The sequence below is a fragment of the Mus pahari genome, chromosome X, assembly GCF_900095145.1.
Source record: "Mus pahari chromosome X, PAHARI_EIJ_v1.1, whole genome shotgun sequence".
Lineage (NCBI taxonomy): Eukaryota > Metazoa > Chordata > Mammalia > Rodentia > Muridae > Mus > Mus pahari.
In genome coordinates, this window is record NC_034613.1 from 13,163,487 (window position 1) to 13,186,746 (window position 23,260).

The 23,260-nt window shown below is 38.3% G+C and overlaps 1 protein-coding gene across 2 annotated transcripts in view; it reads right to left on the reverse strand.

Moving 5' to 3' along the window:
- Syn1 (synapsin I) overlaps positions 1–23,260 on the reverse strand; it is a 54,039-nt gene that overhangs the window by 16,873 nt on the left and 13,906 nt on the right. For both annotated transcript variants that reach the window (XM_021188721.2, XM_021188719.2), the window contains exon 5: positions 22,925–23,014. In XM_021188721.2, the coding sequence (XP_021044380.1) occupies positions 22,925–23,014 (90 nt within the window). The remainder of the gene's footprint in view (positions 1–22,924; positions 23,015–23,260) is intronic.

Here is a 23,260-nt window from a genome sequence, read left to right on the forward strand (position 1 = left end):
AGAGAGAGAGAGAGAGAGAGAGAGAGAGAGAGAGAGAGAGAGAGAGAAGGAGAGAACAAAATACCGAACAAAGAAAAAGAATTAACACATCTTGGGTTGGGGAGTGTAGTTCATTGATCTAACTTATAAAACAAAAAACAAAACAAAACATGGAAGTACAGACTTCTGTAGGATATTCTAGGTCTGCACATGTGGTCCCTAGGGTCTCTGTAGTTTTTCCTTATAGTTTTTTACATAGCTAGGAGGCTTATGCAGGTCTATAGTTATACTCTATATATCAGGATGGGCAGAATTTTTTTTGGGGGGTGGTTTCATGACAGGGTTTCTCTGTATAACCCTGGCTGTCCTGGAACTCACTTTGTAGACCAGTCTGGACTCAAACTCAGAAATCTGCTTGCCTCTGCCTCCCAAGTGCTGGGATTAAAGGTGTGTGCCACCATGCCCGGCTTGAATTTTTAAAAGACAGTATCTCCTATATTGTTCAGACTAGCCTGAAACTTGTTAGGTAGCCGAAGCTGGCTTTGAATTCATGATCCTCCTGCCTTAGGGATACAGGCAGGTATCACTATGACAGGCAGATTTTTTAATTACATATTTTCTTTATTTACATTTAAAATGTTATCCCCTTTCCTAGTTTCCCCTCCAAAAATCCCCTACCCCCTCCCACTCCCCCTGCTCACCAACCCACCCACTCACCCACCCACTCCCACTTCCTGGCCCAAGCATTCCCCTACATTGGGTCATCAAGCCTTCACAGGACCAAGGGCCTCTCCTTCCATTGATGACCGTGTAGGCCATCCTCTGCTACATAATGCAGCTAGAGTCACAAGTTCCACCATGTGTTTTCTTTGATTGTTGGTTTAGTCCCAGGGAGCTCTGAGCGTTAATGGTTAGTTCATATTGTTGTTCCTCCTATGGGGCTGGAACTTTCTCTGGCTCCTTCATTGGGGACCCTGTGCTCCGTCCAATGGATGGCTGTGAGCATTCACTTCTGTATTAGTCAGGCACTGGCAGAGCCTCTCAAGAGACAGCTCTATCAGGCTCCTGTTAGCAAGCTCTTGTTGGCATCTGGGTTTGGTGACTGTATATGGGATGGATCACCAGGTGGGGTAGTGATGTGTGGGGGGAGTGATTCACATGAACCACAGTGTGTCAGTTTGTTTGTACCTGTGAAGCATTATACAACTTAAATAATAAAAATCTTATGATGTGTTTGGTAGCAGAGGTATTAGATTCCCTGTAACTGGGTAGAGTCAATATGTCCTCTGAACTTGTCTTTGTCAGGGCTTTCTTGGTCATTCTTTTGTGTTTACTCTCCTATGTGTACTTCTTTTTTAAAATTTATTTATTTTATTATGTGTAAGTACACTGTAGCTGTTTTCAGACACTCCAGAAGAGGGAAGGTTGGTTATGAGCCACCATGTGGTTGCTGGGATTTGAACTCCAGGACTTCGGAAGAGCAGTCGGGTGCTCTTACCCACTGAGCCATCTCACCAGCCCCTCCTATGTGTACTTCTATCAACTCATCTAGTTCTAGATAAAACTTTTTAGGTATATTTTTTGAAAGTCATATTCTTAGTAAATCAAAAACCTGAGTATATAAACTTACCTTTCAATGATATCAGTTTTTACTAGCCAACAATAAGGAGCAAAAAAGTTTGCTTAGTTGAGTATGTTTTTTATATCCTCTAAGAATGTTTTAATCATTTCCTCATAAATCTGCATGTATTTTCCCCTTTATGCTTTAAATTTCCCATAGGTACATAATAAAATATGATCAGATCTATCTCCCATTTCTCCCTCTAACTTCCCCAATATAGTCCCTAACATTTTTCTCCCAATTTCATGTTTGTTTTTATAACCCACTAAATCCAGTTATTAAAGTATTTAAAATATCTTTGTTGTTACTGTGAATGCTGTTTTCTAATATATCTTCTATTTTTATTTGTATATTAGAAAACTAATGATTTTCATCATACATTCTGCTATGTTGCTACTACATTATCATATTGCCCAGTTTAGCATTATAATTGGTTCTTTTTGGGTTTTCTAGGTATGCCATCATATCATCTACACAGATATTTTATTATTTTGGGGATCAAATCTGGGTTGTTTTTGTTGTTGTTGTTGTTGTTCTGTTCTGTTTTGTTTGTTTGTTTGTTTTGAGCCAGGGTTTCTTTGTGTAGCCATGGCTGTCCTGTAACTCACTCTGTAGACCAGGCTGGCCTCAAACTCAGAAATCCACCTGCCTCTGCCTCCCAAGTGCTGGGATTAAAGGCATGCACCACCACTGTCTGGCAAATTTGGGGTTTTATACATGTTAGGCAAGTACTCTGCTACTAAGATAAATTCCTGGACCAAATAAAGATTGTCAAATGTCCTCTTTTTTTTTTTTTTCAAGACAGGGTTTCTCTGTGTAGTCCAGGCTGTCCTGGAACTCACTCTGTAAACCAGGCAGGCTTCGAACTCAGAAGTCCACCTGCCTCTACCTCCCAAGTGCTGGGATTAAAGGCGTCAGCCACCATGCCTGGCTGTCAAATGTCCTCTTATCCATTTTTATGGCTATAGTTGTTTTTTATTACATCTAAATGCATTAGTTCAACATTTCCATAAAAATTTCAAAAAGAAGCTGAGACAGTGAACACCTTTGCCTTGCTCCTACTCTTACTGAATACGCCTTCAGTGTTGTCTATTATGGTGATAATCACAGGACTGAGATATGCAGATTTTATCATGATAAAGCACTGCCAATTAATTTCTGTTTTAAATGCTTTTATTAAGATAAACTGCAGCCAGGCGTGGTGGCGCACACCTTTAATCCCAGCACTCGGGAGGCAGAGGCAGGCAGATTTCTGAGTTCGTCGAGGCCAGCCTGGTCCACAAAGTGAGTTCCAGGACAGCCAGGGCTATACAGAGAAACCCTGTCTCGAAAAATCAAAACCAAAAAAAATAAAAAAATAAAAAAGATAAACTGCTAAAAGTTTCCTAAGTAACTAAGGAAATAACAGAATTTTCTCCTAAAATTTATCAACATACTGCGTGATTGTACTATATTAATTTAAATGAAATATTCTTGTGTTCTTAGAAACTCTCTTGATCTTCCTTCTTTCTATCTTTTGTTGTTGTTTTGTTTGTAGAGACAGTTTCACTCTATAGCCCAAGTTGTCCTGAAACTCACTATATAGACAAGGTTTACCTGGAACTTAAGACAATCCTCTAGAACCACCATTAGTGCTCTTCTTAATTTTATTATTATTATTATTATTACAAAGTGGCAAAGGAACAATAAAGCAAAGAGATAAAACAAGACCAAAATACAGTGTACAGTGTCAAGGCTGATAGAAGGTCACATGGGTAAGGGTCTAAAAATTAATATTTTCTTGTTATTTTTATATTTTATATTTATTAGTTAAAAGTTCAAGATTTTTGCATTGATATTCATGGGTAAAATTGTATATGGTTTAATTTTATGCTATCAATTTTATAAATGCTTTAGAAAAATAATGGGCAGGATTTTTTACTTTTTATTATTTGGAATAAATGTAAAAAGATAAAATAAAATCAGCATATTTTAAAATCTAAACATTTAATAAGATTTTTTGGTTAGAGTTACTCTAAGATATTTTATATTATTTGTGGCTATTGTGAAGGGAGTTGTTTCCCTAATTTCTTTTTCAGCCTGCTTATCCTTTGTATAAAGGAAGGCTACTGATTTATTTGAGTTTATTTCATATTCGGCAACTTTGCTGAAGTTGTTTATCAGCTGGAGAAGCTCTCTGGTAGGATTTTTGAGGTTGCTTATGTATACTATCATATCATCTGCAAATAGAAATACATTTATTTCTTCTTTACCAATTTGTATCCCCTTGATCTCTTTTTGTTGTTTTATTATTCTAGCTAACAATTTGAGTACTATATTGAATAGATATGGGGAGAATGGGTATCCTTGTCTTGTCCCCGATTTCAGTGGGATTGCTTCAAGTATGTCTCCATTTAGTTTGATATTGGCTGTTGGTTTGCAGTAAATTGTTTTTAATATGTTTAGGTATAGGCTTTGAATTCCTGATCTCATCAATACTTTTAACATGAAGGGGTGTTGTACTTTGTCAAATGCTTTTTCTGCATCTAAGGAAATGATCATGTGAATTTTTTTCTTTGAGTTTGTTTATATAGTGGATTACATTAGTGGATTTTTTTGTTTGTTTGTTTGTTTTTCGAGACAGGGTTTCTCTGTATAGCCCTGGCTGTCCTGGAACTCACTTTGTAGACCAGGCTGGCCTCGAACTCAGAAATCCGCCTGCCTCTGCCTCCCGAGTGCTGGGATTAAAGGTGTGCGCCACCATGCCCGGAGGTTGGGAGGTTTTTAATGACTTGGGGTAAATCTAACCAAACAAGTGAAAGACCTTTATGACAATAACTTCAAGTCTCTCAAGATAGAAATCGAAGAAGATCTCAGAAAATGGAGAGACCCCCATGCTTGTGGATGTGCAGAATTAACATAGTAAAACTGGCAATCCTACCAAAGGCAATCTCTAGATACACTGCAATTCCCATGAAAATCCCAACACAATTCTTCTAAGACATGGAAAGAGCAATTCTCAAATCCATCTGGAAAGGCAAACAATGCAGGATAGCGAAAACAATTCTTAACAATAAAAGAGCAGCTGGGGGAATCATCATTCCTGACATCAAGCTTTACTACAGAGCAATAGTGATAAAAACTGCATGGTATTGTTACAGAGAAAGACACGTTGATCAATGGAATAGAATTGAAGACCCAGAAATAAAACCACACACTTACAGTCACTTGATCTTTGACAAAGATGCCAAAAATATACAATGGAAAAAAGAAAGCATCTTCAATAAATGGTGCTGGTCTAACTGGCTGTGTGTATGTAGAAGAATGAAAATATACCCATATTTGTCACCTTGTACAAAGCTCAAGTCCAAGTAGATCAAGGACCTCAACATAAAAGCAGATACACTGAATCTAATAGAAGAGAAAATGGGAAAGAGCCTTGAACTCATTGGCACAGGGGGAAATTTCCTATACAGAACTCCAATGGCTCATGCTCTAAGATCAAGAATTGATAAATGGGACCTCATGAAACTGGGAAGCTTCTATAAGGCAAAGGACATAGTCAATAAGACAAATTGGCAACCTACAGATTGGGAAAAAAATCTTCACTAACCCCACATCCGATAGAGGGTTAATATCCAAAATATATAAAGAACTCGAGAAGTTAATCACCAAAACAACCACACAGCCCAATAAAAAGGGGGGGGGGTATAGAACTAAACCAAGAATTCACAACTGAAGAATCTTGAATGTCTGAAAAGCACCTAAAGAAATGTTCAAAGTCCTTAGTGATCAGAAAAATACAAATCAAAACGACCCTGATGCTGGGGAGTGGTGGCACATGCCTTTAATCCCAGCACTTGAGAGGCAGAGGCAAGAGGATTTCTGAGTTCTGGTATATAAATTGAGTTCCAGGACAGCCAGGGGAACACAGAGAAACCCTGTCTTGAAAACAAACAAACAAACAAAAACCAAAAAACCAAACCAAAACAAAAAAAACAACTCTGAGATCCCACCTTACACCAATCAGAATGGCTAAGATCAAAACCTCAGGTGACAACACATGTCGGAGAGGATGTGGAGAAAGAGGAACCTCCATTGCTGGTGTGATTGCAAACTGGAACAACCACTCTGGAAATCAATCTGGAGGTTCCTCAGGAAGATTGAAATAGATCTACCTGAAGACCCAACTATACTACTCTTGGGAATATACCCAAAAGATGCCCCTCCGTACCACAGGGGCACGTGCTCCAAAATGTTCATAGCAGCCTTGTTTGTGACAGCCAGAAGCTGGAAAAAAAACCCAGATGTCCCACGACAGAAGAATGAATACAGAAAATGTGGTTCATTTACACAATGGAATACTACTCAGCTATTAAGAACAAGGACACCCTAAGTTTTTCAGGCAAATGGATGGAACTAGAAAATATCATCTTGAGTAAGGTAACTCAGCCCCAAAAGGATGTGCATGGTATATACTCACTAATAAGTAGATATTAGCCAAAAAAAGTACAGAATACCCAAAATACAGTTCACAGAACTCGAAAAAGTCAACAAGCTGAAGTGCCCAAGTGAGAATGCCTCAGTTCCACTTAGGAGAGAGAAGGAAGAAATCACAAGTGGGGAGGGAGGGAGGGACCTGGGAGGGAAAGTGGATGGGGGTGGGAGCAGGGGAGGAGTGGTGGGGAGAGGGGAACCTGATCTGTTATTGGGTGAAGGAAAACCACTGAAGCCCTGAGGGCCAACAGAAAGAATGCAAACAGGCAACTTCAGGAAATAGGAGGTTGGGGGGACCCTCCAGAATGCACCAGAGACCTGGGAGGTGAGAGACTCTCAGGAATCAAAAGGATGATTCCTTAGATGAAATGCCCAACAGTAGGGAGAAAGAACTTATAGAGCCCACCTCCAGCAGGACAACAGGGCATCAAGTGAGGGATGGGGTTGCCATCCCACAGTCACATCTCTGATACATAATTGTTCCTGTCTGAAAGAATTGCAGGAGAGGAGGCTGAGGAAAAGAAGGTCCAGCAACAGGCCCAAAGTGGGGTCCAGCTCAAGGGGAGGTCCCAAGGCCTGACACTATTACTGAGGCTATGGAGCACTCACAAAAAGGGACCTAGCAGGACTGCCCTACAAAAGACCCAAACAGCTGAAAGAGTCAGATGCAGATATTTGCACCCAGACAATGGACAGAAGCAGCTGACTCCTGTTGTTGAATTAGGGAAGTTTGAAAGATGCTGAAGAGGAGGGTGGCCCTGTAGGAAGACCAGCAGTCTTAATTAACCTGGACCCCTGAGATCTATTAAACACTGGATCACCAAACAGACAGCATATACCAGCTGATATGAGGCCCCCAACACATATACAGTAGAGGACTGCCAGGTATGTGCTCATTCAGAGATGATGTACCTAACCCTCAAGAGACTGGAGGCCCCAGGGAGTTTAGAGGTCTGGTGGGGTGGGGATGGGGGCATCCACTTGGAGACAGTGGAGGTATGGGATATGGAGCAGTCAGAGGGTGGATTGGGGGTGGGGTGGGGAATGGAATATAGAGTGTAAAAAATAAATTAATTAAAAATTAAAAATTTTTCTGGAGATACTTTCATGTAGCCAAAGCTGGCTATGAACTTATTATATGTAACCAAGATGAGTTTGAATTCCTGACACTTCTGCCTCTACTTCACAAGTGTTGTGATTATAGGTATTCACCATTAAACATGATCAAAATGACCCTTTTCTGCACTCTATAAACTGACCAAAAATGTATAATTCAAGAAAGCAATTTCATGAAGTATAGTAAATTAAATGAAGATTGTAAGAGATAATTGTTTTGGACTGAGTTCCTGCACTAGGGTCCAACAGATAATAGGGGAAAATAATCAAAATCCCAAAGTTTCTCATGACTAAACCAAAATGAAGGTGCTATCCAACTTTTCAAAAAGTCAGGAGAAATGACAACCAACATTTCCAAGCAGGTAATTTTCAGTTGGCATTCCAAGGAAGGTGCCTCTGTTTTTTTGTTTGTTTGTTTGTTTGTTTAATCTTTACAAAAAAGATAATATGGAGCTGAAGATGTAGCTCAGGTGGTACAGTGTTTACCTTGGATCTGATCTCTAGTACTATATAAAATTGAGCATGGTAACAGATGCCTATAATCCTATCACTCAGAAGGTGGGCAACAGAAAGATGAGAGGTTCAAGTCATCCTTTGCTATATAACAAGTTTGAGGCCAGGCTGTGCTACATAGCATGAGCCTATTTTGAAAAATAGTTAACAAGAAGTAATTTCATCTTAACCACTAATTTTTCTATGGCTCTATCTCCCCACTCCAAGTTTGTAAAGAGAGTAAATTTGAAATGGCTAATAGGATTTTGTCTTTTGTTTCTGCTTTCCTTGGTTTTTAATATCTAGAAAATTAATCTCCTTTGCTCAGCTCATTAGAACACTTATTATATTACACAGAATAGGGCGTTGCCAGCTTTTAGAATTGAAAATAAAGTTAATTAGAATCATTAAATTGGGAGGCCTGCTCTTTTCTGAAGGGAAACAGAGGAAGAGTGATCTGGGGGGAGAGGAGATGGTAGGAGGAGGGGCTGGTAGGAGCAGAGGGAGGGGAACTACAGTTGACACCTACTTTATGAGAGAAGAATTTTTAGAAAATAATTTTTAAATTGTTGTAATTTTGCCTTTTGACATTAGAGCAACCACTGGATGAGATGGAACAGGGCTGGAATTCTTCCAAAGCCCCATTCCATGACAACTGGCTGACCTTGAAGCGCTACACAGCAGAAGTAAAGTTGTAAACAGTCTGCCAGGGCATTAAAGGCATGCCATAACATGCACAACAAGCTCATCAACAAGGTGTTGATGTCTAAACATTATCTAGCCAGATGTGTTACCATATACCTGTAATCCCAGCACTCAGGAGGCTGAAACAGGAGAATTGCATGGCTTTTAGGTCAAGTTGGGGTTACACAGTGAGACTCTGTCTCAAAAGAAAAAAAGAAAATGGGTTCAATTAAGAGTGGCTCACTCACCAACCAGGTACCCCCAGCACATATACAGCAGAGGACTGCCTGGTCTGGACTCAGCAGGAGAAGATGCACCTAATCCTTGAGAGATTTGAGACCCCACGGAGTGGGGCAGTCTGGTGGCAGGGGTGGGGGTGGGTTGGGTTGGGGGGTGGGTGGACCACCCTCCCAGAGGCAAGGGGAGGAGCGGGAGGGGGGATTGGGAGGAGGGTAGCAGTTGGAACCTAAATAAAATAATTTTAAAAAAGAGTGGTTCACTAACGGAGTAGAGGTTTCCATGGCTGCACATGATAAATAATTTAAACTTTAAACAATCAGTTCAGGAAAGTCACTAAAAACACAACAGAAATATATTTGGGGTTGGTGGGGAATAAACTATTCCTGAGTTGCCACATAAGATTAAGATGAACCGTATCAACAAAAATGTACGAGCTATGCAAAGAAATGACAAAACATGGTATAAACACAGGGACTGTCAGAAATCAACCCTTCCCCCTGCCTGCCTTCAGCAACGCAGTGCCAGTAGTTAAACTATGTCATTATTACTCACCAACCCTTTAAAAGGTCCCCTCTCTCTGTCTGCCTCTCTCTCTTTCTCTCTCTCCCCCTCCCTCCCTCCCTCTCTCCCCCCCCTCTTTCTCTTTCATGTGCCCACTCTGATGGCTTTCACACCCCTCTATAAACCTCTTGCCTGAGATCTACTATGAGGTACAGTCTCTGCTGCAACATTTCTTGGCTTCCATCTGCCAAGACACACTGCTGCTAAGTCCTATCATGGGTGCTGATGACTCTGTAGGTTCTCCTGGGGCCTGTGCACTTACCACCCCCCCAGTACCACCCTACTCTACTCCCCAACCCCTACTACCAGCAGTCTAAACCATACTGGAACCCTACCCACTTGCTCCACCTGCAACAGATTCATCTTTTGGACCACCAATCGGTTGGCCTTTCATCCATCACTGGCAACTGGTGAGTGATCCTCTCGTTTGGCTTAAATGCTTCCCAAATCTCTGGTAATCTTGGAAGTGGAAGTGCCCACCTATGACTCTTTCCCCTGGGTGAGGCTTCATTTTTTTAGCTCAGTTTTCACCTTTTGGTTTCATTTGAAAAGTCTTGGTACCATGTACTGAGTGTCTCCTTGGGCTTATCCAGGCTAAACCCCTGGCTATGCCCTCAATTGTGAGGTAATGACCCACTGTTTGGCTTGTGCCTTCTTCATTCAGTTCCTCTACTGCCTCCCCTATGAGATACCTCTTGGAGAACATTAGACTTATCCACTTAGTACTTGACTTAAGGGCCTCTAAACTTATTTACCTTTGAAGTTGAATTTGGTCTTAATACCCCTTAGGTAATCAATACAAATATGGACACCTAAAGGTACCATAAATCCCAATATTATCTTGGATTCTAACAAATATTACAAGGTATCAGAATGGAATAAAGACTTCCCATTCCTTATTTCTTTTTTTTTTCACCTCAGGCCCTGTTTTGTGTGTGTGTGTGTGTGTGTGTGTGTGTGTGTGTGTGTGTCTGGTACCCTCCCCCACACACGTAAAAGTCCTGTCTTTAAGTTATGGTTGATGGATCTGTAAGTTTGTTGCAAAGTGGGAGCTGGAGCTGGACTAAAAGGAGCAGAAAAAAAAAAAGCAATGGAGCGGGCCAGCTGCAGGCACACACACCAGCACATACCTATTCGCTCTGTAGCAAACAAAGCTACCACTCTAACTCTCCTAAAGTGTGTACAGTTTGTTGGTGAATTTGATTCCAATTCTAGAGTTCAATCCTTCAGTTGCTGCTTTGCTCTGACCTGCTGTGCCCTCCATGTGGGCACCTATATGCTTTTCTGGCTCTTGCAGCCTTCTGCACTCATGTGGATGTCTCCTTTCTCTCTTGCTCATCTCTGGCTCCAGCCTGCAATCCCACAGCATCAGCTCTCAGCTCCATCTTGGAGTTTCTAGGAACATACTAGCATAGTGTTCAGTTTTTTGACTCTCTCTCCCTGAACTCAGATTCTATTACAGCAGCTTGGCCTTAGTACAGATCAATGGCAAAAATAAATAAATAAATAAATAAATAATAAAAAAAAATAAAAAGTTTGGCAAACTCAATTTTAAAATTCTCACAAATTGTTAACAAGTGCTACTGCACAGAAAAATGATCCCTAAATATCTTATATATTTTGCTTTGTTCTACACTTTTCTACTTCCCTCTCTTAAAAACACGCTATCTCTATGATTCTTTGTACTTTGTTCTCAAAAAAAAATCTGATAAGATTATGCTGTAACCTCTTATCTCAGGATTTGCAAATTCACTGGGTATGCTATAAAATCTACAACAAAATTTAGCTTTAAACTTGAAACAAAAGGCTTATAATAATAAAATCTATACATATGTGATTCAGCTCTGAATTAGGATATATGTAACTTGTATTCATGTCTATATGCATATGGATGTGACTTGGATTCAACTCTGAGTATAAGTGACTTGAATTCAACTCTCATTAAAACAGTGTATGTGTGTTAGGAAAATGGATATTTTTAAAATAGCAACTATGTGGCTCTCTTTCATCTTGTCTGGTGACCTCATCAGGATATAAGCAGCCACATGGCTGGCAACTCTCTTTACTAAGGTTAAGGAGGATACGCAATGTGACTTCACCACCTTAAGATGATCACAGAGCATAAAGCAACATTTGTAAAACTTACCAGTCCTTTTTATCTGTTTATCACTTTAGGCTAAGGAAGCAACAATAAGTCTCAAATATCTTGGATTGATATGGACTTGTATATGATGATGCAGATTTATGGTTATATTTACTACAATATACTATATATGTGATTTAATTCTGGTTTAGACTATATTGTATATGATGATAAAAATTTTAAGGTTGTAAAGGCCTATTCAGATTAACAAAAGCTGATTTAAGATGCTAACTATTCAACACCAAGCTGCTAGAAAATTTAGATAAGTAACAACATATGCTTAATAAATAAGGTATATTTGATAATCAAGATTAGTAAATTCCTCTTTTTTTTTTTTTTTTTGGTTTTTCAAAACAGGGCTTCTTTGCGCAGTCCTGGCTGTCCTGGAACTCACTAGACACATTACAAACAAACTTGTGAAAGTCAAAGAGAAAGGTCTAAAAGTAGTAGACATGACTTACCATGCACAAAGGATTCTCACTAAGATTAGCAGCTGGAACTTTGGAAGTCAGGAGGCAGTGAAATAACAAGTACAAAGTGCTAAAAGGAAAGGCCTATACAAACCAAGAATTCTCTATCCTATATGCAATCCCTGATAGTTTTAATTGTCAACTTGACACAATCTAGCATCATCTAGGTAGAGAGTCTCACTGAGGAATTGCTTAGATCAGGCTGGTCTGTGGGCATGGCAGCACCATTCTTTGGTTTAGGGACCTGGGCTGTATAAGAGTAGAGAAAGCTAGCTGAGTACTAAGCATGGATACATTTATTTCTTTCTATTTTGATTATGGATGTGACTAGCTGTTTCAAGCACTGCCATTGTGACTTAGATGCTATGATGGACTATAACCTGGAATTGTAAGTGGAAATAAACTTCTTTCTCCACTAAATTGCTTTTTGTGGTGGTATTTTATCATAGCAATAGAAATAAAACTTGGATATTGGGCCTGGAGAGATGGATCGGTGGTTAAGAGCTCTGACTGCTCTTCCAAAGATCCTGTGTTCAAATCCCAGCAAACACATGGTGGCTCATAACCATCCGTAATGAGATCTGACGGTCTCTTCTGGTATGTCTGAAGACAGCTACAGTGTACTTAGACATAATAAATAAATAAATAAATCTTAAAAAAAACTTGGATGTTGTCTTTCAAAATTGAAGAGTAAAGATATTATCAGATAAAATCTGAAATGATTAATCATTAGTACATCTATCCTATAGAAACAGTCAAATGAAATAATTGTCTAGTAACTTGAATCTTCATGAAGAAATAAAGAACAACTAATGGTAACCATACAAGTTTTATATATGCATATATGCACACAGATATCTACACACACACACACACACACACAGACACACACACACACACATATATATATTTGAGATAGTATCTTGTAGCCCCTTGAACTCTATTTAGCTGTGGTTGTGACCTCTAAATGTTGGGATTCCAGGCATGTTCTACCTAGCCTGTCTCTGCTAGGTATATACAAATAATGATATGAATGCTTTGTTGGTTTGATGTACTTCTTTCTTCCTTGACTTAAACGCAACTATATAAGGTATAATTATGTTTATAGTCTTTGGTGCACAATTGGCAAAGATGTTATTTGTATGCTAATAGTATCATAAAGTGTAAAGGTAACTTTTATTCACCTGATGTAACTGTGGTCTCCAAGGCTCACTGCCTCTGTATGCCGACCTAGACCTAGTTCTGGAAGCCTCTAGCCTTTGTACAATCTAATCTAGGCCTAGAATGTTTTCAGCCTCTGAAACTGACTGCTGAATGGGCTCACTCCTTCTTAGCTCTTTCTGAGCTCTAGCTGGCTGGTTCAAATAAGCTGTTTGGGCTCAAACGCCTCTTCAAGCTGCCTGACTCAATCTGGCTTCTCTAGCTTCTCCTGAATTGCTTTGCTTGGCCTCAGAATAACACTGGCAATTTGTTTTAAAATTCTGGCTCATTCTCATTCTCTGGTTTGTTCTGTCTTTATCTGTGTCTAGCTTGTTCTCTTTCTGCAACCTGTCTCTGTACTGTTCAGTAAAATTGCCTTCTTTCCTTTCTCTTCACTGCTCTCTCTTTTTTTAAAAAACAATTTTATTAGATATTTTCTTCATTTACATTTCAAATACTATCCCAAAAGTCCCCTATATCCTCCCCCCTGCCCTGCTCACCTACCCACCCACTCCTGCTTCCTGGCCCTGGCATTCCCATGTACTGGGGCATATAATCTTCCCAAGACCGACTATGCCATCCTCTGCTATATATGCAACTAGAGACACAAGCTCGGGGGGGGGGGTACTTGTTAGTTCATATTGCTGTTCCTCCTATAGGGTTCCTTAGGTACTTTCTCTAGCTCCTTCATTGGGGGTCCTGTGGTCCATCCAATAGATGACTGTGAGCATCCACTTCTATATTTGTCATATTTGGCATATCTCCACAGGAGACAGCTATATCAGGGTCCTGTCAGCAAAATCTTGCTGGCATATGCAATAGTGCCTGGGTTTGGTGGTTGTTTATGGGATTGATCCCCAGTGGGGCAGTCTATGGATGGTCCTTCCTTCAGGCTCAGCTCCAAACTTTGTCTCTGTAACTCCTTCCATGGGTGTTTTGCTCCCCATTCTAAGGAGGGATGAAGTACCTCTTAAGTAGCTTCCCTTTCCTCTTCCTCGTGAGTTGGGCCTATCCTATTCTGTCAAATCTTTCTCTGATTTGTCACTTTCTCTGCTGCTTAAATTCCAGTTAGAGTTGTATAAGTTAAGAAATCACTTATAATTCCCAGGAAAAATACTAAAACTATATGTTTGAAAAAGCAAATATTGAAAAAAAAGCCCTCAAAATTGTAAACATAAGAATAAAAGAGTTGCGGGCTGGTGAGATGGCTCAGTGGGTAAGAGCACCGGACTGCTCTTCTGAAGGTCCAGAGTTCAAATCCCAGCAACCACATGGTGNCTCANAACCATCNNTAACGAGATCTGACTCCCTCTTCTGGATTGTCTGAAGACAGCTACTGTGTACTTACATGTAATAAATAAATCTTAAAAAAAAAAAAAAGAATAAAAGAGTTGGGCTGGAGAGATGGCTCAGAGGTTAAGAGCACTGACTGCTCTTCCAGAACTCCTGAGTTCAATTCCCAGCAACCACATGGTGGCTCACAACCATCTGTAATGGAATCTGATGCCCTCTTCTGGTGTGTCTGAAAACAGTTACAGTGTAGTCATATAAATTAAAATAAATAAATCTTTTTTAAAAAAAGAATAAAAGAGTTGCTGGATGTGGTGGATCATGCCTTTAATTTCAGCACTCAGGAGGCAGAGGCAGGCAGATCTCTGAGTTGAAGGCCAGCCTGTTCAGTATAGTGACTTCCAGGATTACCAGGGCTACATAGTGAGATCCTGTGAAGTGTGCTTTTAGTCCTACGGGCCAAGACAGAAGGATTATGTTTAAGGTCTGTTTGCGCTACACTGTGAATTCAACGCCAGCCTGGACTACAAAGTGACACTCCGTCTTAAAGAAAAAAGAAATAAAAGATGGAAAATTGCAAGCATAAATTCTAACTTACTAGTAGTTAAATGAAAATAAACACTCCATTTAAAAGGCAGGAAGGGGATAGAGAGATGGCTCAGCAGATAAGAGCACTTACTATTCTTGCAGAGGACTCAGGTTCAATTCCTAACACCAACATGGCAACCATCATACATGCAGGCAAATGCTCATGTGTATAAAATTTAAAAAAATAAAATCTTTCTAAAAAGGCATAAGGAATATAAAACATGACCTAACTATATGCTGTCTACAAGAGACAAATTTTATTAATTCATTCACTTATTTTTAACATTTTTTGTGTGTATGGACAACATTCTTCTTTTATTTTGTTGTTGTTTGTTTATTTTGAGACAGTCTCTCTATGTAGTCCTGACTATCCTGGAGCTATGTAGAGACTAGGCTAGTCTCAAATTTACAAAGCTCCTCTTGCCTCTGCTTCCTGAGTGCTGGGTATATACCACCACATCTAGCTGGACAAGTCTTCAAAAACAAAACAAAACAAAACAAAACAAAACAAAACAAAACACCCTTTTATTTATTCAGTGTGTGTGTGCGAGTGCACAGATACCTGTACACATGCTACAGTGCACCACGTGGAGGTCATGGTACAACTTGTGGAAGTTGGTTATCTACTGCTATGTAGATTCTGGTTGAACTCAGGTCATCAGGCTTAGTGTCAAGTACTTTTAACTGCAGAGTCATCTTGCTAGCCCAAGAGACATGTTTTATATTTAAATACAAATATAGGAAGCCCATAAATTGATGGAAAATTACCATATAAATAATAACAAAGAGAGATAGAATGGCTATACAAATATTCGATAAAACAGACATTTAAGCAGATTGTCATTAGAGATAAGGGTATTTTATAATAAGATCAATTCATTAAGAAGATGCAACAAATAACAAATATGCCAGTAACAACAGAGCTCCAAAATACATAAAGTGGGCCTGGTGAGATGGCTCAGCCGGTAAAAGCAACTGACTGCTCTTCCGAAGGTTCTGAGTTCAAATCCCAGCAACCACATGGTGGCTCACAACCATCCGCAACGAAATTTGACTCCCTCTTCTGGTGTGTCTGAAGATAGCTACAGTATACTTACATATAATAAATAAATAAAATACATAAAGTGAGAGGACTGAGTTAGCCAGAGCCAAGCTAACTCCATGTTAGGCTGAAAACTGGCAGTTTGGAAGACTAGGCCTAAATTTCTGTTTTCTAGAAATGAGAATCTGGATCCAGGAACACATGGTCAGCCAACCACAGCTGCAGGCAGCCAATCCAAGGACACCTTGCTACCTTGGAAAGTCCCCAGAGCACTAACCAATCACAAAAATACCCATACCCCTAACAGGCTTTAAATTGATCTTGCAAAGCACACACCTCGGTCTCTATTCCCAAATGGGGAGACCACTGTAGGAAATTCTGATGAATAAACACTCTTTGTTTTTGCATACTAGTTGAGTCTGGAGTATCATTCTTTGGCAGTTCTTGGACCCTAACAAAAGCAAAACATGGGATTACAAAAATATTGTATAAGAGTGACTCTGAGTTATAAGACATATGTGACAGAATGCTTGCTTAGAATGTGTGAAGCCCCAGGCTCAGTCTCCAGTATTACAAAGGAAAATGTGTATATAATATATTTAACTTACCTTGCATTAATTTAGTTTACTATCAATATTCTTAAACACATTAGATTTTAGTTGGGCAAAGTCATCTAATGCAGTCTTTTTTTTTAACCACAGTCTATTTTTATTTTATTATCTTTATTTTATTTGAGACAAGTTCTTAACCTATGTGGCACTGCTCAAACTCATAGAGATCTTCCTGCTGCTGCCTCCTTAGTGTTGGGATTACAGGTATGCACCACTGTGCCCAGCTCTCAAAGCCTATTTTTAATACATACCATCCCCTCCATAGACACCCCTCATATACACAATTAAAATATTTTAGAAATTGGCCTGGAAAGATGGTTTAGTGGTTAAGAGAAAGTACTGCTCTTAAAGAGGACCAGAGTTCAGATCCCAACACCTATATTAGGTGGATGGCGACTACCTGTAACTTCAGCTGTAGGAGATCTGAAGCCTTCTGGCCTGTGCTGCCACATGCATTCACATGCACAAATACATCTTCATTTTAAAAATTATTAAAAATAAAATAAAGCCAGGTGGCAAGGGCCCAGTGTTTTAATCCTAACAGAGGTAGGTGGATATCTGTGAGTTTGAAGCCAGCTTGGTTCACAGAGTGAGTTCTAGGCCAGTCAGGACTGCACAGAAAAGCCTTCAAATAAATAAATACATAAATAAAAATACATGAACAAATACGATAAAATAGTCAATCATCTTAAGAAATTCCTTCCATCTTAAGAAATTAGGAAAAAAACAAAATTCAAAGCAAGCAGAACAGGATTAATAAGCATTAGAGTAGAAGTGATGAAAAAAGATAACAGAAATACATAATACAGAAAGTTTAGAAGCTTTTTTTTTTTATTTTTTTATTTTTATTTTTTTTAAAGATTTATTTATTTATTATATGTAAGTACACTGTAGGTGTCTTCAGACACTCTAGAAGAGGGTGTCAGATCTCGTTACGGGTGGTTGTGAGCCACCATGTGGTTGCTGGGATTTGAACTCCGGACCTTTGGAAGAGCAGTTGGGTGCTCTTACCCACTGAGCCATCTCACCAGCCCAGAAGCTTTTAAACAAAGGAAAAAGATATAAAACTCTTAATTACTAACATCAAGAATAAAAGCCACGGGAGCTGGTGAGATGGCTCAGTGGGTAAGAACACCCGACTGCTCTTNCCAAGGTCTGGAGTTCAAATCCCAGCAACCACATGGTGGCTCACAACCATCCGTAACAAGATCTGACAGCCCTCTTCTGGAGTGTCTGAAGACAGCTACAGTGTACTTACATATAATAAATAAATAAATCTTTAAAAAAAAAGAATAAAAGCCACATTGCTACTGACCTTATGGAAATAAAGATTGTAAGACAGGACTATGGTATAACAAATTTACAAAACTAAATGAAATGAATGAATTTCTATAAAAACACAAACTTCTAAAACTGACTTTAGCCGGGCAGTGGTGGTGCATGCCTTTAATCCCAGTACTCAGGAGGCAGAGGCAGATGGACTTCTGAGTTCGAGGCCTGACTTTAGAGGAAAGGAAAAATCTGAATAGATCTATATATAGTAAGTGAATTAGAATCTTAAATTAGAATCTTTTCCATACAAATAGCTGGATGTGGTAGTTCATATCTGTAATCCTAGCACTTAGAAGGCTGAGGCAGAATTCTTGCATTGAGTTCAAGACTAGCCAGGCTAGCCAAGGTTTTATTTGTTTCTTTTTTTCTTTTTCTTTTTCTTTTTCTTTTTCTTTTTCTTTTTCTTTTTTCTTTTTCTTTTTCTTTTTCTTTTTCTTTTTCTTTTTCTTTTTCTTTTTCTTTTTCTCTTTCTCTTTCTCTTTCTCTTTCTCTTTCTCTCTTTCTCTCTCTTCTTTCTTTCCTTCTTTCTTTCTTTCTTTCTTTCTTTCTTTCTTTCTTTCTTTCTTTCTTTCTTTCTTTCTTTTTTTTTGAGACAGGGTTTCTCTGTGTAGCCCTGGCTGTCCTGGAACTCACTCTGTAGCCCAGGCTGGCCTCGAACTCAGAAATCTGCCTGCTTCTGCCTCCCAAGTGCTGGGATTAAAGGTGTGTGCCACCATGACCAGCCTATTTGTTTCCTTAATGACTACCATTATGATTAGCATAGATAAAATCTCAAAATATTTTTAATTTGCATTTTTCTGGTGATGGCTTGTACTTTATCTTTTGAAAACTGTCTGCTTATTTCATTAGCCTGATTGGATTATTTGAGTTTTTGCTATTTAGATTATTTAGTTCTTTATATATTGTACATATCAATCCTTTGTCAACTAGTAAATATTTTCTCCTATTCTGACGGCTGTGTCTTGATTAACTCATGAAGTTTCATTTTTCAATTGTTAACTTTAACTTCCTGAGTGACTAGAGTTGTATTTAGAAAGTCCTTCCCTACTCCAATAACATGAAGTGTTTTTTTTCTACTTTTTCTAACAGTTTTAGAGTTTTGGGTCTTATGATAATGTTTCAGGAAACTAAATTAAATCTACCTATAAGTAGACCTAGCTACTGAGTATTACCCCAAAGATATCACAGAACATTTCACAATAGCTAAACTGTGAAACTAACAAGGTATCCCTCAACAGAAGCATGTAAAATGTGGTTATATACACAATGCAATTTTTCAGTCATAAAGGAAAATGAAGTTATATCTTTTGCAGGAAAATGGATATAATGAGATAATTATATTAAGCGAAGTAAGCTAGTTTCAGAAAGGCAAATATCACATTTTTTCTGTGGGTCCTAGATTTTTAAATAGATACATAAAATTGCATACATACAAATGGCATGAAAATGGAATCAAAATTATCTGGAGGACTGATGCAGAGGGAGGGGAGAGTAGCCAGATTTGGGAGAGGGTGTTGCTCAAAATACAATATATACTTGCATGAACATGGCCTTATGTAACACAGTATAATAAAATAAAATACAGAAAAATCCTTCAACTAGATGTTTTCTTGATTAATCCCACCAAATATTTAAAGAAGATATAACATTAATTCCCCCATAAAAAATAGAAGGGAATCAAATATTGTCAAGCTTTTTTGTAAGAAAAATAGTACTGATACCCAAACTACATTAGAAAAGAAAATTATAGGCCAGTACTCCTTACAAATACAGACACCATAATCTTTAACAATATACTATCAGAATTCCACAGTGGATTTGCGCTATGACCAAGTGAGCCCAGTAATGCAAAATTTTACACCAAGACACATCTATGAAACTATGAACTTACATGAAAAATCAATTGATGTAATATTGTATATTCATAGAATAAAGAGCAAAAGCCAAAGATCATGTCAATAAAACAGCAAAAGCATTTGACAAAGTCTAACACTCTTTCACGATAAAAACAATCACCTAGGAATAGAAAGATAACTTCTACCTACACAATGAGCAGTTAAGATATGCTAGGTGGAGGAGTTTAACTACTTTACATTTATTCAGTAATTTAATTCTCACACCAACTTTATGATTCAAGAAATATTATCACCTGCATTTTACTGATGGATAAACTGAGCTGCATGACATTTAATTAAATTCTCTTGTGTTAGTAAATAGTAAATAGTAGGGGTAGAATTTCCACGCAGAAATTCCAGTTATGGAGTCTATGCTCATAATGGCACTGTACTGAACTGGTTCTCAAAGAATAAGGAATAAATAATAATTGTGGTAAGTAAATTTGAGAGGAAATTGAATTTTCTTGGACCTAATGGTTTTGGCTGGGCATGGCAGTGCATATCTTTGTCCCAGAACTAAGGTACAGAGGCAGATGTATCTCTGTGAGTTCAAAGCCAACATGGTCTACAAAGAAAGTTCTGGGACAGCTGGGTGGTTTACACAAAGAAACCCTGTCTCAAAAGATCAAATCAAACCAAATAAAACAAAGCTAATGCCTTGATCTATAAATAAACCTAATTCATACATTTTAAATTTATATGAACAACCATAATACTTGCAATATTGGTAATAAAGTCAATAATACTAGATTATCACTGATATTTAATTATAATTTAAGCCATAAAGTTGGTAATGTTTATTTATATAAGTAAATATAACTTGCAGCATTGGAAAAAAATTAGTAATTAGTTGTAAACTTTGATGGAGTTACTAACAATGATTCAATTTCTATTTGTAACTAAAATTTGACTCATAACCATAGCATTTATAGTTTATAGTAACCATAATTTAAATATCAATATCTATATAGCCACTGAAATATTAACAATTTGATTTCTTCTTAGCATAAATACTAATCATGTATATTGGTAACCTTAGTTTGCTACAAATGCAATAAACTATAGTATTAGTTGTTACATCTAATACATCAAGTATTAGTAATGATAATTTCTATTTGAATATACTTCAGAACAGACACTTCTAACTTGTATGCAAGCATAATTTGTGATATAGTTTACCTATACTCTTTGATGATGCTAGTAATGATTATTTGATTTCTATGTAGCCAGGCTGGCCTCAAACTTATAGTCCTCCTGCCTCTACCCACTCATTGCTGGAATTATAGACCCACATCACCATATTGGGCTGGTTGTTTGATTTCTAGTAAAATTCTAATTTAATTTATAATATTGGTATCTATGTTATATATCAATTACAATGACTTGTAGCATTCATGATCATTTGTAGTAATGATTATATTTTATGATAATAAACAATTCAATTTTTTATTTGTAAATAATTTATAATACCACTGCTGAACACTTTTATTGGTAATCTGAGTTTGAAATATGGGTAAAATTTCCATCAGGATGACTATTTCATAATGTTAGCAATAATTATATGCTTTCTACATGGAACACAATCTGATACATTATGTTAATTCCATTAATTCACACTAGAAATACATATTTAATACTGGTAAGAGTCAATAATATAAAAATAGGATTTGATAAATATTGGGATCAATAACTTAATTCATACTTGTAACTATTGGGAAATTTGTGGTCCTGGTTGAACATTCCTCATCAAAAATCTAGAATCTGAAATGTTCCCAATGCTGAAACCTTTTGAACACCACTATGTGCTCCACAAGTGTCATGTTCTACATGTGACCTCATGTTCCAGGTAGCAGTCAATACATAGGCTTACTAAAAATCCTGTATAAGAGTAAGGCCGGGCAATGGTGGTGCACACCTTTAATCCCAGCACTTGGGAGGCAGAGACAGGTGGATTTCTGAGTTCGAGGCCAGCCTGGTCTACAGAGTGAGTTCCAGGACAGCCAGGGCTACACAGAGTAACCATGGCTCGAAAAATAAAATAAAATAAAATAAAATAAAATAAAATAAAATAAAATAAAAGAGTAAGTTGGAGATATGTGAATAAGGCATATATACTGGCTGGTTTGTGTCTCAACTTGACACAAGCTGGAGTTATCACAGAGAAAGGAGCCTCCCTTGAAGAAATGCCTCCATGAGATCCAGCTGCAAGGCATTTTCTCAATTAGTGATCAAGGGTGGGAGGGTCCATTGTGGGTGGTGCCATCCCTGGGCTGGAAGTCCTGGGTTCTATATGAAAGCAAACTGAGCAAGCCAGGGGAAGCTAGCCAGTAAGTAACATCCCTTCGTGGTCTGTGCATGAGCTCCTACTTCCTGACCTGCTTGAGTTCCAGTCCTGACTTCCTTTGGTGATGCACAGCAAGGTGGAAGTGTAAGCTGAATAAATTCTTTCCTTCCCAACTTGCTTTTTGGTTATGATATTTGTGCAGGAATAGAAACCTTGACTAAGACAGCATATGTGAAACATATTAATTTCATGTTTGGACTTGGGTCCCAGGCTGGAGAGGTGGTTCAGGGGTTAAAAGCTCTTACAGAGAACTGGGGTTCAGGTTCAGGTAGTACTCAAAAGCACCTACATGACAGCTTACCACTGTCTATAACCCCAGTTTCAGGAGATTTGACCTTTTCTTGGCCTCCACGGGCACCACGTGAGTATGGTACATATATAGGCAAAGTACCCACACATACAAAATAAAATAAATCTTTAGATTCAAGTTCCATGCTTAAAATACCTTATACATATACAAATATTTCAAAATCCAAAAGGAAAACTCTGAAATCTGAAGCATTTATGATTTCTAAGCATTTTGGACAAAGGCTATATAATAGACTCAACTATAAAGTGACTTCAATTCTCTACACCAGTAGTTCTCAACCTTCTTAATGCTATGGCCCTTTAATATCGTTCCTCACATTGTGGTGACCCCCAACTATAAACTTATTTTTGTTGCTACTGCATAATTTTAATTTTGCTACAGTTATGAATTGCAATGTAAATATCTGATATTCAATCCCTATGAAAGGGTTGTGATACACAGGTTGAGAACTTGTGTATAATACTCAGGTACCAGCCATGGTAACATTACAGTAGTTCTGAATCTTTCCCACTCCATTCTCCCAGGCTTACCATCTCTTTGTGATTAGGATAGAAAGTCTGATCAATCAGAGGGAATTCCTCTGTTCCAAGCTTCTTGTGTAGTCGAACCATCTGGGCAAACTATGAGAACCAGAAGACATGAATCAGTGAGTTCCTTACCTCAGGTAAGTCTCTAAACTGTTATCTCAAGTGCTAATTTGGATTTGGAATATCCTCAAGGTCCATGTCTTAAAAATTTGTTCCCCAGAGTGGTAATGTTGGGAGGTGGTAGAAACTTTAAGAGATGAGGCCTACCTAGATGTTTTAGGTTTTCTGGGGGTTACTCTCACAGGGGATTGTTTTCTTCTTCTTCTTCTTCTTCTTCTT